This window comes from Orcinus orca, chromosome 4 (assembly GCF_937001465.1).
Source record: "Orcinus orca chromosome 4, mOrcOrc1.1, whole genome shotgun sequence".
Classification (NCBI taxonomy): domain Eukaryota; kingdom Metazoa; phylum Chordata; class Mammalia; order Artiodactyla; family Delphinidae; genus Orcinus; species Orcinus orca.
This window is the reverse complement of record NC_064562.1, coordinates 91427242-91442995: the sequence shown is the minus strand read 5'-3', so window position 1 is coordinate 91442995 and position 15754 is coordinate 91427242. Positions and strand designations below refer to the sequence as shown.

The 15754-nt window shown below is 40.7% G+C and overlaps 1 protein-coding gene across 4 annotated transcripts in view; it reads right to left on the bottom strand.

The window, feature by feature from the left end:
* Positions 1-230: 230 nt before the first annotated feature.
* Positions 231-15754, bottom strand: part of TLR1 (toll like receptor 1) — a 43867-nt gene continuing 28343 nt past the window's right edge. For 2 of the 4 annotated variants that reach the window (XM_033421654.2, XM_049708994.1), the window contains exon 2: positions 231-2873. In XM_033421654.2, the coding sequence (XP_033277545.1) occupies positions 416-2806 (2391 nt within the window). In that variant the 5' untranslated portion in view covers positions 2807-2873 and the 3' untranslated portion in view covers positions 231-415. Of the gene's footprint in view, positions 2874-11550; positions 11796-15754 lie in introns of those variants that run through there. The other 2 variants (XM_049708995.1, XM_004266234.4) reach the window with 2 other exon arrangements.

Sequence of the window (15754 nt, the reverse complement as noted above, 5' to 3'; positions counted from 1 at the left end):
ATGCAAGAGGGAGGGGATATGGGGATATATGTATATATATAGCTGATTCTCTTTGTTATAAAGCAGAAACTAACATACCATTGTAAAGCAGTTATACTCCAATAAAGATATTAAAAAATAGGTAACTAATAAGAATCTGCTGTATAAAAAAATAAATTAAATTCAAAAATACAAAAAAAAAGAATTAGGTGAATCACTCATGTGGTAGAAATTAACTGTTTAAATAGAAATTATAACATTTCATCAACTTTATGACCACATATACATGGGGAACTGGGGCCTGAAAGGACATACCCATTTTTATCTACATCCTAAATTCAGAATCATGTTTATATCCATATTGATGCAAAATAAAGTCATTGCTGGAGCTTCCAAAAGCAGCAACATTTTTTCCGAACGCAGCAGAGGAATATTTTTATATTTGTGTGTGACTTATTTCTTTTGCTTTGTCCATCAGTTTAATATTTATGGATGCTCTTAGATTAGCCCAAAAAAGTCTATGTTTGCTCTTCTCCTTGGGCCATTCCAAATAAGTTCTCTGGGCCATGAGAGCTTTGAGCTTGTGATAGCTGCTAGGAACAGAATACTGTGGAATGGGATCCAGCAAGATCAGGATTAAGTTATTAGATCCTTCACTGAAGAGATTGTGGTGGGCAAAGTAGAGTTCATAATGGCACCACTCACTCTGGACAAAGTTGGGAGACAAAACAAAGATGCACTTGTAACTTTTCTCAATGCAGTTTATGATATTTTCCACGATGCTCTTGCCAGGAACAAAGTTTCTCTCATGGAGACAAATTCTTATATCTTCTTTTTCTAGGTTTGGTATTAACTCATTCTTCACCCAGGCAGAATCATGCCCACTATATGAAATAAAAGCATGGAACTGGACAGTTCTTTGGAGTTCTTCTAAGGGTACATTCCTAGCCCTGCGCCGGGTCTGGGTCCACTGACACACCATCCTGAGATACCAGGGCAGATCCAAGTAGATACAGAGGGCAGTCACGGTAACAGCCAATACCAGCCCAGGGACCCCAATGGTGACAATCAGCAGAGCTGTGTTGCAGGATAATGGAGATACACGGAAGTCCTTTAGTGGGGTTCCCTTATAGCTTTCTGGATAATCACACTTATAAGAATCAGGCCAACCCTCTACCACTTCACTTGATACTTGGCCTACACTTTGGATAAAGTCTCTTAACTCACATGTACATTGGAATGGATTGTTCCCTGCTTTTAGGGACCTAATCTTCTGGCAGCTCTGGAAGAAATCAGCTGATGGGTTGGAGACTGAATTATAGTCAATGATCAGTATGGAAAGGCTGCTAAAGGTACCACATCCAGGAAGGTGGGCCAAAGAATTGGAAGCAACATTGAGTTCTTGCAAAGTTTCTAGACTGGTGACATCTTTAGGGATGCTCCTTATTCTGTTATTGTGGAGATCAAGAACCTTGACCCTGGGAGGTAAACATCTGAAAACAGAGTCAGTAAGTATATTTGACGACATATTTAAACTTAATAAACTTCTGGTCCAAGGGCAATTTCCTTCACTTTCATCATACTTTAGGGAATTCTGGCTAACATCCAATTGTTGTAGAGACTTCATCTCCTTGGTCATATGAACTATATTTGCAAGTTCTTTTAACTGATTCATCTGTAAACTGAGTGTCTTCAAATTAGCTAAGTTTGAACAGTTTTTAAAAACCATGTCTGTTAAGAGATTGTTGGAAAAATTCAAATACAGAAGTGGGCTAATTTGGGATGGGCAGACCATGTGGACCATGTGTGCAGCAGACACTGTGAGATGCTGGATGTTCATATTTGAAAGGGTTTTATAGATATAATCTTGTGGAAGACTGAACACTTCATTGACAACTTGGTGTATAGACAAGGCCTTCAGTGAAGTACCAGAATAATCAAAATCTCTGAAGTCAACGCGACCTTGTAGTTTCACATTTGACACTGAGAAATAGTTGATGTTTGTATGCCAAACCAACTGGAGGATCATAAAGAAGGAATTCCAAGTTGTTTCAATGTTGTTTAAAGTAAGATTCGATAACCTTGAATTCTTTTGAAGTTTTGACAGAACATTTTGGAAAGAAGAACACCCATTATCATCTAGCACACATTTGATATTAGACAGTTCCAGACTTACGGCGGTGCTGACTGACACATCCAAAATAAAATGGAATTCATTTCTTGTGGGGAAAACAATGTGCAGACTCTGGGTGTTAAGGTCTCGAAGGCTCTCAGGGTCTTCTTTTTCCCCATATGTGTCTCCTAAGACCAGTAAAACCTTACTGATGTGCAAATAAGCAATCGGCAGCATGCTGGATTTTTGTAACTGTGTGGCACTCAACCCCAGAAATTCTAGTTGAGACATGTTGCCAAGCTCTTGGCATATGGGCAGAGCCTCAAATGCATTAAATGAGAGGTCTAAGTGCTTGAGGTTCAGAGTAGGGTGGCAAGAAATCTTCTCCAGCTTGTTGTGGGACAAATCCAAGTATTCCAGTTCCTGGTTAAATCTGAAAACACTCATGTCAAGATACTGGATTCTATTATGAGAAATTATCAAAATCTTCAGCTTTGATAGTGATATTATGTCAGAAGTCCAAAGTTCAGAAATGTAGTTTTGTGATATATCTAAGATTGTTGTGTTCAGGGACAGGTCTTTGGGAACATGGGTAAGACCTGTTTTTGATCTGTCAACTAAAAATTCACTTTCATCAGATAACTGGGTTCTGATCTCAAGTATTAATATGAAGACGATGGCAAAATGGAAGATGCTAGAATTCGTTTTAGTCATTTTGTAACAGTAGACAATCCTAAGAGTAGTTGCTATTCTTCAGAGCATCTTGATACAGATACAGATCCTAGGGGGAAAAAAATCAACATTAACTGACTGTATTAAATTAGGCATGGCTGACATTAAACATTTTTTACTAGAGACTCATTAAATGAAGGCTACATTATTTGGAGTCACACAACCTGAAACCAGGAAAATGTACATATTTATAAACAATTATATTATCTCTAATCAAATAACTTTTAATATGGATATGTAATGGGTTGAATGGTGACCCTCCCCCCCAAAAAGATATGTCTGCCTCCTAACCATGTCCTAATCTCCTAACTGAATATTATCTAATTTAGAAAAAGGGTATTTGTAGAGATAATTAAGTTAAGAATCTTGAGAAGATCATCCTGGATTATCTAGGTGGTCTCTAAATGCAGTGACAATTATCCTCATAAGAAAAAGAGGGAGCGTTATTTACAATAGCCAAGATACGGAAGCAACCTAAGCGTTCATCAGTAGACAAAAGATAAAGATGTGGTATACGTATACAATGGAATATTACCCAGCCGCTAAAAAAAAAAGAAATGAAACCTTGCCATTTGCAACAACATGGACAGATCTAGAAGGTATTATGCTAAGTGGAATAAGTCAGACAGAGAAAGACAAAAACCACATGATCTCACTTATATGTGGAATCTAAAAAACAAAATGAACAAAATGAAAACAGATTCACAGATACAGAGAATAAATATGTGCCAGTGGGGAGGGGGATGGAGGGTGGGAACAATAGGTGAAGGGGATTAAGAGGTACAAACCACCAGTTATATAATAAATAAGTTACGGGGATGTAATATACAGCATAAGGAATATGGTCAATAATATTGCAATAACTCTGTATGGGGACAGATGGTTACTAGACATATCGTGGTGATCATTCCATAATGTATTCAAATGTCAAATCATTAGGCAGTACGTCAACTACATTTCAGTTAAAAAAAATAATTAGAATTTTTTAAGCATAAAAAATTATAAACAAGAGAAAGGCAGAGGAATATTTGACAGAGACAACAAAGACATGGAGAGGAAGGCCATATGAAGATATGAAGATGGCCATATGAAGGCAGAGAGTGGAATGATACACCCACAAGGCAAGGAATGCCAATAGCCAGAGAGCTGTCAGAAGCCGGAGAGGCTCTGGAGAGAGTGCAGCCCTGCTGATGCCTTGAATTTAGACTTCTGGCCTCCACATCTATGAGAGAACAAGCTTCCGTTGTTTTAAGCCACCAAGTTTATGGTAACTGGTTACAACAGCCACAGGAAACTAATACAGATGGGTTTACACATTCAAGGCAAGTCCTCTGACCCCAACCTCCCCAAGATCCTTTAGAGCTCACATTAGGATTCACAGCTGGTGTACTTTCTATGTTTGATACGTACCTCCCCATGGCTTTTTTGAGAGTTCCATCCCTGTGTGGTTGAATTAGGATTCTTTTTGCATTACCTTTTTTTACCTACACACAGTTTGGTGCCTAACTTTGGTCTTATTCAAAAGACAAGGATGTCCACTCTCGCCACTCTTATTCAACATAGTTTTGGAAGTCCTAGCCATGGCAATCAGAGAAGAAAAATAAATAAAAGGAATACAAACTGGAAAAGAAGAAGTAAAACTGTCACTGTTTGCAGATGACATGATACTATACATAGAGAATCCTAAAGATGCCACCAGAAAACTACTAGAGCTAATCAATGAATTTGGTAGAAGTTGCAGGACACAAAATTAATGCACAGAAATATCTTGCATTCCTATATACTAACAACGAAAGATCAAAAAGAGAAATTAAGGAAACAATCCCATTCACCATTGCAACCAAAAGTGGCGGGGGGAGGGGTGGTAGTGGTGGGATGAATTGGGAGATTGGGATTGACATATATACACTAATATGTATAAAATAGATAACTAATAAGAACCTGCTGTATAAAAAATAAAATAAAATTCAAAAGTTCCATAAATAAAAGAATTCTCCTGCCAATGTAGGGGACACAGGTACGAGCCCTTGTCCAGGAAGATCCCACATGCCAAGAAGCAACTAAGCCCGTGCACCACAACTACTGAGCCCTCGTGCCACAACTACTGAAGCCCACGCACCTAGAGCCCGTGATCCACATCAAGAGAAGCCACCGCAATGAGAAGCCCACGCACTGCAACAAAGAGTAGCCCCCGCTTGCCGCAACTAGAGAAAGCCCATGCGCAGCAACGAAGACCCAACGCAGCGAAAAATAAATAAAATTAAATTAATTAAAAAAAAAAAAGTAAGGGTGGTATTTTTATGTCATTGTTTGTATTTGGCTGAAAGACCCAGACATGACCCAAGTCTTCCTCTCTAGCTTCCTGAAAGAGCTACTCATACAAGGAGAAATATTTCAATGAGAATAAAAATAATACTCAATTACTGCCTGGGCCAGTGCCTAATATCTCAGAACAGAACCATCCTGTATAAGCTATATTGAAGTAGAAGTGGTTTGGGCTTATGGCTCGAGTGGGTTTCCCTACTTATTCCTAAACCTGAATCCAAATCTGGGGATCTTTTAACTTTCTGGCCAAACTCCAGAGTTCAAGGAAGTAGTGGTCAGCACCATCAGGTATGGTGCACAGCGTGTGACTGGAGAGACAAAGGGCAGAGACAGGATCCCACACACAGACGTGAGTGCTTAGCACACAGTGAACCCACCACAAGCAAGATGAAAGCGGTCTTTGTTTGCTTAACAACGGCAACCATCACAGCAAATTTAAATTTATAAAACTGAGACAAGCTGGGACCTGGGACCCTTTGTGGCAGTGCTGCAGTGCTTGTATCTGGACAAATGACTCCTCAAGCAACAAAAAAACCCCAAAACAACTATAAGGGACTAAAAATAACTGCGTGCATGTGCAGTTGGGGCAAATTCTGGACAAAAGACACAAAAAGACCAAAAAAGCCCAGCTGCCGCTTCTAAAGAACCTGGAGCAAAAACAGGGTGTCGGGAGCAAAAGCAGGGTACTGCGCATGCCCACTGCACACAGCACCACAAAGGGGCGGGCAAACCACCAAGCCACGCCTCCAGCGACCCCCCTGGATACACCCCTAACCTCACCCCAAATAAGGAACCAGCTTGCCACCCCCCTCCACCTCAGGCCAGCAAGCAAGGGAAACTGTTACTTGTTCTTGCTCCCCTCTGCTGTGGCAGGGGCCCCAATAAAGCCTTGCCTGAGTTTCCTGTCTGGCCTCTAGTCAATTTCTATTTATTGGGGAAGTCCAAGAACCCTGGTCAGTATCAAAACTGCCTGTCTTCAAGCATTTAATGAAAGCATGGCTTCAGTTTTCTATCTAGCTTAATTAGTTGACTCAAATATCTTCTATTTGCTCAACCTCCATTTTGCCCTTTCATTTATAGTCATTATCTGAAGCACTCAATTTATGAAACCATCATATTACACCTGAGATGAATGGCCAGCTCTTTTTACATTCCTATCTGTTTATGCCTGACTGTCCCATCCCTTTAACGGGAAGAGATTTGTTAACTAAGTTAGGGGCCACTCTTTCTCGAGGGGCAAGGGAACCACCCTCATCACCAAACGGTTCTAACAAAAAGCAAAAAGGAACAGATAAAATCTGAAGCTAAGGGCTTCCCTGGTGGCGCAGTGGTTGAGGGTCCGCCTTGCAATGCAGGGGACGCGGGTTCGTGCCCCGGTCCGGGAAGATCCCACGTGACGCGGGGCGGCTGGGCCCGTGAGCCATGGCCGGGGAGCCTGCGCGTCCGGAGCCTGTGCTCCGCAACGGGAGAGGCCGCGACAGTGAGAGGCCCGTGTACCGCAAAAAAAAAAAAAAAAAAAAAAAAAAAAATCTGAAGCTAAAATAGAAGCCTTAGTAGGCCCTGGAATGTGCAATATCGAGGTTCCGGGCTTGGCCAAAGATATCCAGCCAGTGATTAAGTAAAAAGGGTTATACAGTGTCTAAATATAAGGTACAAATTTCTTAAACCTAAGGAAGATCTTCAAAAATGTTTGGAAGTAGATTAACAAAATAGGAGGCCACTGGTCTGACTAAACTGACCATAGCTGATATTCAGACCCTGATAGGAATTTTGGAAGAGGCCTTCTCCCCTAAGCTGAATGAGGAAAAGTAAAACTTTCCAACATAGGTGAATGGGTATGTCAGTCCTTCAATATCATTGAGGTAACCACCCAATTCTTTGAAAAGGAGAACAAAACTTCCTTGTTTTATAAATGTAGTCTTTACAGGACCAGAGGTGTGGTTCCAAAAATAATCCAAAACTCACCAATCCTTTTGCCACTCCCAAAGCCTTGAAAGTATTAAACAAAGGGGAAACAAAATCATCCTAGGAGGAATTTGCCTGTACCTTTGAGATGCAAATGTCCTATCTGGTCTTTTCAGGAACCCTAATTTCTGACATCTTTTTAAATGGAAATTTTAAAAAAGAGGGTAAAGTAATTTAGAACTTGACTTGTCAAGGATAAATAGAAATCTTAAGTGCCTTTTCTGTAAACACTAGTAAAATGGGTTTGTTCATCTGCTAGAAACCCAGTTTGAATCCAGCCCCTTGTAACTGATGGCTTTTATGTTATACCTGACTGAGGGCTGAAATTTTGAAATGGGTACTATAAGGCCTCTGTGTTTGTTTGTGTGTTCATATGTATCTACGTGTGTTGTAGGTGTATGATATTGCAAAAAATGAATTTGTAAAAGAGCTCTACTTAATAGGCTTAAAAAAATTAAGTGCTTATATAAATACTCAGAAATAGAAAATAATCTGGGCAGAATGAATTTCAGGTTCATGTTATCTGGATAATATTCACTACTAAACTGATATCTGGTATTGAAGGTGGCTTAAGCTTGTTGGTTTGATTAATATAGACATGTAAGAGTCATCAATGTTAAGTATAATACTTCTGTTGTAACTAGGTTTTTTTTTTTAAGTTTTTCCCATACATATATTTATTTATTTATTATTTATGGCTGCATTGGGTCTTCGTTGCCGCACACGGGCTTTTTCTAGTTGCGGCGAGCGGAGGCTACTCTTCCTGGCGGTGTGTGGGCTTCTCATTGCGGTGGCTTCTCTTGTTGTGGAGCATGGGCTCTAGGTGCACAGGCTTCAGTAGTTGTGGCATGCGGGCTCAGGAGTTGTGGCTTGTGGGCTCTAGAGCGCAGGCTCAGTAGTTGTGCACGGGCTTAGTTGCTCTGTGGCATGTGGAGTCTTCCCGGACCTGGGCTCGAACCCATGTCCCCTGCATTGGCAGGAGGATTCTTAACCACTGTGCCACCAGGGAAGTCCTTCTAATTGACTTTTGATCAGGCCACTATTAAAGGTGGCTGAAAGTGGGAAGAGGGAGGGGTCAAGATCAAAGTTTTGCTAAAACTCATTCATAGAGAAGATCACTCATGGGCTTCTACCAAATGGATGCTAATCATGTCTTTTCCGACAAACTGGATTTCAGAGAAAATCTGGTGCTCAAAGTTTTTTCCATGGATGTTTCAAACTTTCTTCAAAAAGTGATTTTTGAAATCTCCATGTGAAAAACACGCTAGCTAACAATCTCTTTTCTCCGATAAGGTCCAAGACATTTCCTGTGGGTTCGTTGCTGTTGTCGGCATGCTCAAGGAATCCAACCTCATAACTCCACTCTGGTCTTTTAAAACAACAGTAACAAAACAACAAATGGGCAAATAAAGCTAAGAAATGCTAGCTAGCTGTCTTCCTCTGAACTTGTGCTCAGCCTGGTGCTGCATGATGTCCTATACAAGCTGGATGCAATTCTTGCTGGAATCAGCTTTTCTCCCACAGCAAGCAAAGTCAACTTCCCTAAGAACCCTGAGATTCTTTTTGACTTGTACTATTCTGTCTCTCTCTGTTTCCTCCTAGCCCCTCACAACTTGTTTAAGTGGGAGGCATGTCTATAAATATATTTTTGTGACTGAAAGAATGAACGTCCTCCCCCCTTCCACTCTCACTTACCATTACTTCCCCCAGGTCCATAAATGGAGATAAGGGGGCTCTTTGATTAACAATTCAGTTCCTGGCTCCCAAAAGGCATTTGATTTTGTGAACCAAATCTAGAAACTAATGCCCAGGACAGGGAAGTCAGCAGGGCAGAAAGAAAGCACTTTAGCACTCAAAAAGTCCTGTGTTTCCCTTCAAGCTCATCCCCACTCTGAGTTGCCCACCCGCCTCTTTTTTTTTCTCCCTATTATCCAATAGGTCAGCAGTCCCCAACCTTTTTGGCACCAGGGACTGGTTTCGTGGAAGACAATTTTTCCACAGACGTGGGTGGGTGGGGGATGGTTCAGGCAGTAATGCCAGCGATGGGGAGCGGTGGGGAGCGGCAGGTGAAGCTTCACTCACTTGCCCGCCACTCACCTCCTGCTATGCGGCCCGGTCCCTAAGAGGCTGTGGACCGGTAGCGGTCTACAGCCCGGGAGTTGGGGACCACCCCTGTAATAGGTAACCAGGGGCCAAACATACTTGTAATTATGTACACCCAGGCATTGATATATCCACCTCACCTAAGGAAAAACTTTAATTCTCAAAGAACATGCTTTCTTTTAACTTTTTAAAATATTTTACTTAACCCAGTATATCCAAAATATCATTTTAACATGCCATCAATATAAAACATTATTAATAAGATATCATATATAATATTCTTCATTCTAAGTCTTCAAAATCCAGTGTGTGTTCTACATTCACAGCCCATCTCATCTGGGCTCCCCACATTTCAGGTGTTCCATGGGCACACGTGGCTAGTGGCTCTACCATATTGGATGGCCTGAGCCTAGATGGAGTTATCACAGCCATGCAAATAAGTCCAAGCCTAAGTCCAGTCGATAGCAGCTCAAAGAGCTAACTCAAAACAGAGGTTCCATATCTTAGAGCCTAGGCACCTCTTTACTTCTCTCAATAGCAGTTTCTGCCCACTCTTGATTCCATACCCAGGTGTTTCTTTTTGGATCCAGGGCAATGTAAATATTCTGCCAATTAGATGGACCTGTACGTGTTGTTTGTTTTTTTAAAACAGAAGTTTTATTGAGATGTAATTCATATACCATAAAAAATGTCACCCATTTAAAGTGTACAATTCAGTGACTTCAGATCAATTCACAGAACTGTGCGACCATTACCGCAAGCAATTTAGAACATTTTCATCACCCTGAAAAGAACCACACCCCTTAGCTGTCACCCTCCAATGCCCCATTTGCCTCAGACCTAGACAATCACTACAGGTTGTACTAATCTCTATAGATTTGCCTATTCTGGATATTTCATATAAATGGAATCATATTATAAGTGGTTCTTTGTATGGTTTTTTTTCTTTCACTTAGACTAGTGTTTTCAAGATCCATCCATGTTGAACCGTGTGTCAGGATTTCATTTCTTTGTTGCTAAATAACTTTCCATTGTATGGATATACCACATTTTATTTACCCATTCGTCAGCTGATGGATATTTGGGTTGTTTACACTTATGGCTCTTATGAATATATAAACATTCATGTACAAGTTTTTGGTAGACATACTCTCTCTTGGGTAGATACTTAGGCTTGGACTTGCTGCATCGTATGGTAACTGTGTTTAGCCTTTTGAGGAGTTCCAGGCTAGCTGCACCATTTTACCTTTCCACCAACAGTGTATAAATGCTCCAATTTCTCCATATCCTTGCTAACACTTGTTATCATCTGACTTTTATTATAGCCTTCTTACTGGGAATGAAACAGTATCTCATTATGGTTTTAATTTGCATTTCCTTGATACCTAATGATGTTGAGCATCTTTTCATGTGTAGATTAGCCATTTATATATCTTCTTTGCAAATTTGCTGAACTTGTGTATTAGTTCTAATGGCTTTTTAGTGGATTCCTAAGTATTTTCTGCAATTAACATCATGTCATCTGCAAAATGTCATCTTCTTCCTTTCCAAGATGGATACCTTTTATAACATGTTCTTGCCTAACTGCCCTGGCTAGCACTCCCAGTACAATGTGGAACGGAAGTGGTGTGAGCAGACATCCTCGTCTGGCTCCAAATGTTAGGGAAGAGCTTTGAGAACCATTAAGTATGATGTTAGCTGTGAGTTTTCCATCTATGCTTTTTATCAGGTTGTGGAAGTTCCCATCCGTTTCTAGTTTGTGAGTGTTTTTTTTTTCCGGAAGAGGCAGAAGTATTGTTTCTTAATCAACAAGGAAGAAAACAAATGCTCTGACCACAGTGTCCTAGTTTGGGAGATGCCTCTCCCAGTGGAGTTAGTACAGTTGACCCTTGAATAAAGCAGGTGTTAAGGGTGCCTAATATGATTATAACTTTACAGTTGGCCCTTTGTAGCTGTGGTTCCACATCCTTGGATTCAACCAACCGCAAATAGTGTAGTACAGTAGTACATATTTATTGAAAAAATATCTGTGTGTAAGTGGACCAGTGCAGTTCAAACTCATCTTGTTCAAGGGTCAGCTGTACTCACAGCTGTGTTCCATTCCTTCCTTCCCTCCCTATTTTCCTGACAGAAAGTACAATTCCTCTTTCCAACCTGACCCCAGAGTTCAAACTGTGCCCCATGAAGCTGGCTGGGAATGAAAGATGACATCACTAGGACATTTAGCATTTAACTAATTCTCCCTTAACTACTTAAAATTTTCCAGCAATTTTTTTTTAAGTTGCCACCTGAGTAAATCTTAGGCTAAGGCCAACCTGTCTCCAGCTACTGACCTGAGGGGAGGGTTCCTCTTTTAGCTTCATGAAATGTTAACCAGCAACTTTGTACACAATCTTGGTCCAAGGTTTTTACTGTTGGCTTAGGATAAATTCCTGGAAGGAGTAAATAAATGTCTTGGATGGGTTTTCATGTTTATTGATAATTTCTATCACTTCTGTGAATTACTTGTTCACGTCATTGCCTATATCAGGGTTATGATTTTACTATTTAATTATACATTCTCTTTTATGTTACTGACACTAACCCTCCATCACACTTTCTGCAAACATCTTCCCTCATTGTTTATCTTTTTATCCCATGATCTTTTGAACCAATAAGTACATAACGTTTTATATAAACAGGTAAGTTGACTTTCTCTTTGCTACTACTATCAGTTAGTTGTGTGCTGGTGAACCAGGTTACAAAACAAAAATAAAAAGCCTGATTTTTTAGCACTTGCCAATATCTATGGTGTAAGTATTTCCAGTATAGCTGATTTCTAGTTACCAACTGACCTGCCTGCAAAATTTCTGAATATTTAACCACTGGTTCTCACAAGTGTGTACAAACCAGCTCCAGCAGACTACTGCTATATGTTGCTTTTAGGTTTAGAGAGTTATTCTTCATAACAAGGTCAGATAGATATATGTGTATATGATCTCCTCAAACATAATTTTTCAATTAATTTGATTTTTTTATTATCCAAGTAATAAATGTTTACTGAAGAAAACAGGAAATATGAATAAATAAAAACAAAATTTCAAATCAATAATAACTTACCATATAGAGATACACCAATATCATTTTTGGAGCAACCATGTAGACTTTTTTTTTTTTTTTTTTTTTGCGGTACGCGGGCTTCTCACTGCTGTGGACTCTCCCGTTGCGGAGCACAGGCTCCGGACGTGCAGACTCATGGGCCCAGCCGCTCCGCGGCACGTGGGATCTTCCCGGACCGGGGCACGAACCCGCGTCCCCTGCATCAGCAGGCGGACTCTCAACCACTGCGCCACCAGGGAAGCCCCAGACTTTTTAATATATATATAAACATGCTTTAGGCTCTTGATACCTGTTGCCAAATTGCTATTCACACACCCGCCCCCTCAGATGGCACTGGACCAAGTATTGTTTTGTAATCTGCTTTTCTTTTTTAAAATTAATTAATTAATTAATTAATTTGTTATTTTTGGCTGTGTTGGGTCTTCATTTCTGCGCGAGGGCTTTCTCTAGTTGCGGCGAGCAGGGGCCACTCTTTACCACGGTGTGCGGACCTCTCACTGTCGCAGCCTCTCTTGTTGTGGAGCACAAGCTCCAGACACGCAGGCTCAGTAGTTGTGGCTCACGGGCCTAGCTGCTCGGCGGCATGTGGGATCCTCCCAGACCAGGGCTCGAACCCGTGTCCCCTGCATTGGCAGGCAGATTCTCAACCACTGCACCACCAGGGAAGCCCTAATCTGCTTTTCTTAATCCATAATGCATCATAAATGTCTGTTTATATCAGTAAATATCCACCTACAGCTTCGTCATTATTGGCTGAATAATATTCCATTTTATTTACAATGTATTTTTAAAATATTTTAATTAACAATGTATTCAAGCAATCTTTTTAAGTTGTCTCCAAACTTCACATTATTATCATAAACAACTCTGCAATAAGCATCATGTTCATCCATTTTCTTAGGATGTGTATGAGCAATTATTTCCTTAGGATACATTCCATGAAGTGAACTCTCTGAACCAACTGACATAAATCCATACCATTTTTCTCTGCCTATTGCTATGAATATGCCTTTTTGATTTTTTATATGTCTTTTTTAAATGATTTAATCCAAATTTAGAATAGATTTTTAGGTTGTTCATCTGCCATATAATTCAATAGCCTACTGACAATTTTGGTTTCCCTTCTGTTGGTTCTACTGATTATGGTATAGGGTGTTGACTGGAACTTTTCCTATGACTTGGGTCCAAAACCAAGGACTAGGAAGTGTTACTTACCCCATATTCTAAGGAGAGCTCCCAACAATTTGGGCCAAGCACTTCCTAAAGCAGTTGAACCAGACAGTGCAATCCCCACCATCACCCCATCCTCACATTTCCCAGGTACATATACATAAAGAGGCAGCAGTGAGAGAGTCAGCAGCATTGAGATACCAGTGTTTATGATGTAAGGCTACACCCTATGATATGGGGAAAGGAGAAGACCTTTAGATGGAATTGGAGATTGAAAATGTTAAGCTAGAGTGCACTGTTAATACCTCAAAAGGGCTGAAGATGTCTGAAATCTGCTCACAAAAATTACTTCATATTTAGACTTGACTCTGTTGAGATTCCTTACTCCGTGCTTCCAATGCAGGAGGCGTGGGTTCGATCCCTGGTCTGGGAACTAAGATCCCACATGCCATGCGGCCAAACAAACAAAAAACAGAAAGTCCCTGTGGCTTTAGAAATCCCTTTAAGTCTCTTTATCTGCCTGTAATTTATTCTAATTCTCTTCCGATCAAACCAATCTCCAGAAATCTAGACAGAAAGTGACTTCCTCCTTTCCCAGTGCTGTGTTCCGTGTTCTCATTAAGACTCACTCTCTCCTCCATTTATATCCCAGTCATCCAGTCACTGTCTCTTAGCCATGCTTTCACACCCCTCCATCCCATCTTCTCTGCCAATCTCTTCCTTTTTTGGACTTCAGAACTGTGAGAAATACATTTCTGTGGTTTAAGCTACCCAGCCTGTGGTATATTGTCAGGGCAGCCTTAGCAGACCCCTACACCACTCTTCTCAATAATGGTCATGAGGCATGTAACCCTGCTCCCCACTCCTCAATCCCCATCCTCACTCACCACCATGACAGCAGGTCATGACAAGGAGCTTGACTTTTGTTCTTACTGCAAGGGGAGGTCATTAGAACGTTTTAAGCAGGGGAGTGGCTTAAAATAATTTATACTTTAAAAATAATTACTCTGATTGCTGTTTGGAGAATGTATGAGGCAAGAGTAAAAGCAGGGAGGCCAGTGAGTTTACTGCAGTCATACAGGTGAGAGATATTGGTGGCTTAGTCGGGACAGCGGATGCTCTGCTCCAGGTTACAGAGTGGAACATGCACACTCTGTCCCTGATGGCCTGCAGACTCAGCTGGGGGCGGCAGTAGAAAAAAAGGGAGGGAAGAATACCACAAAAGCTGCATGGGTCCATGAGACACTTCTGTATCCTTGAAATAAACACGCCCTTTCCCAAGTTGGTATCTGCTACTTGCAACTGGAAGAATTCAAAAGAGGAAACAGAGGATTCCTGGAGATAGAACATCTTTATCTAAAAAACAAACTGATCTCTTATGATAGAGCTTTCATATGTCTGAAATGTGTATGGTTTCATATGTGGCAAAAATACAGGTTTTGTTTAATTCTATTTGAAAATGCCAAAATTCTATATTTTCATATAAAATATATTCTATATTTTCTAAATACTGTCAACAGTATTTTGTGGGAAACCATTTAAAAATATTTGTGGAACCATTTAAAAATATTTGATCATTTAGGTGGTGTGACATAGTTTGTTGTTTGCTTTTTTTATGAATTTATTTATTTATTTATTTTTGGCTGTGTTGGGTCTTTGTTGCTGTGCACGGGCTTTCTCTAGTTGCGGCGAGCGGGGTCTACTCTTCCTTGTGGTGAGCGGGCTTCTCACTGCGGTGGCTTCTCCTGTTGCAGAGCACGGGCTCTAGATGTGCAGGCTTCAGTAGCTGTGGCATGCAGGCTCAGTAGTTGTGGCTCGCGGGCTCTAGAGCGCAAGCTCAGTAGTTATGGTGCACAGGCTTAGTTGCTCCACAGAACGTGAGATTTTCCCAGACCAGCAATCAAACCTGTGTTCCCTGCATTTGCAGGTGGATTCTTAACCACTGCGCCACCAGGGAAGTCCCAGTTGTTGTTTGCTGTTTTGGTTTTGTTTGTTGGCTTAGGGATTTTTTAGTTTAGGGGCCAAGTCCAACAGGGGCTAGAGAAAATTTACCATTTGGGAAAGGGCCTGTGGAAGAAAGTAAGTGCTCTCCTGAAGAGAAGGAAGGGCTAATGCAGACAGAAGATGACTCTAATACAATTTCATTAAGGCTAGTTTCTTTATAACTATTAATTATGAAACCAGTTTATTGAATGAGCTAAGTCCAGAAGGAAAGGGCTTTATTTTTCTCTCTAACCATAGCTTTACAAGCAAGTTTTGTTGAATCTC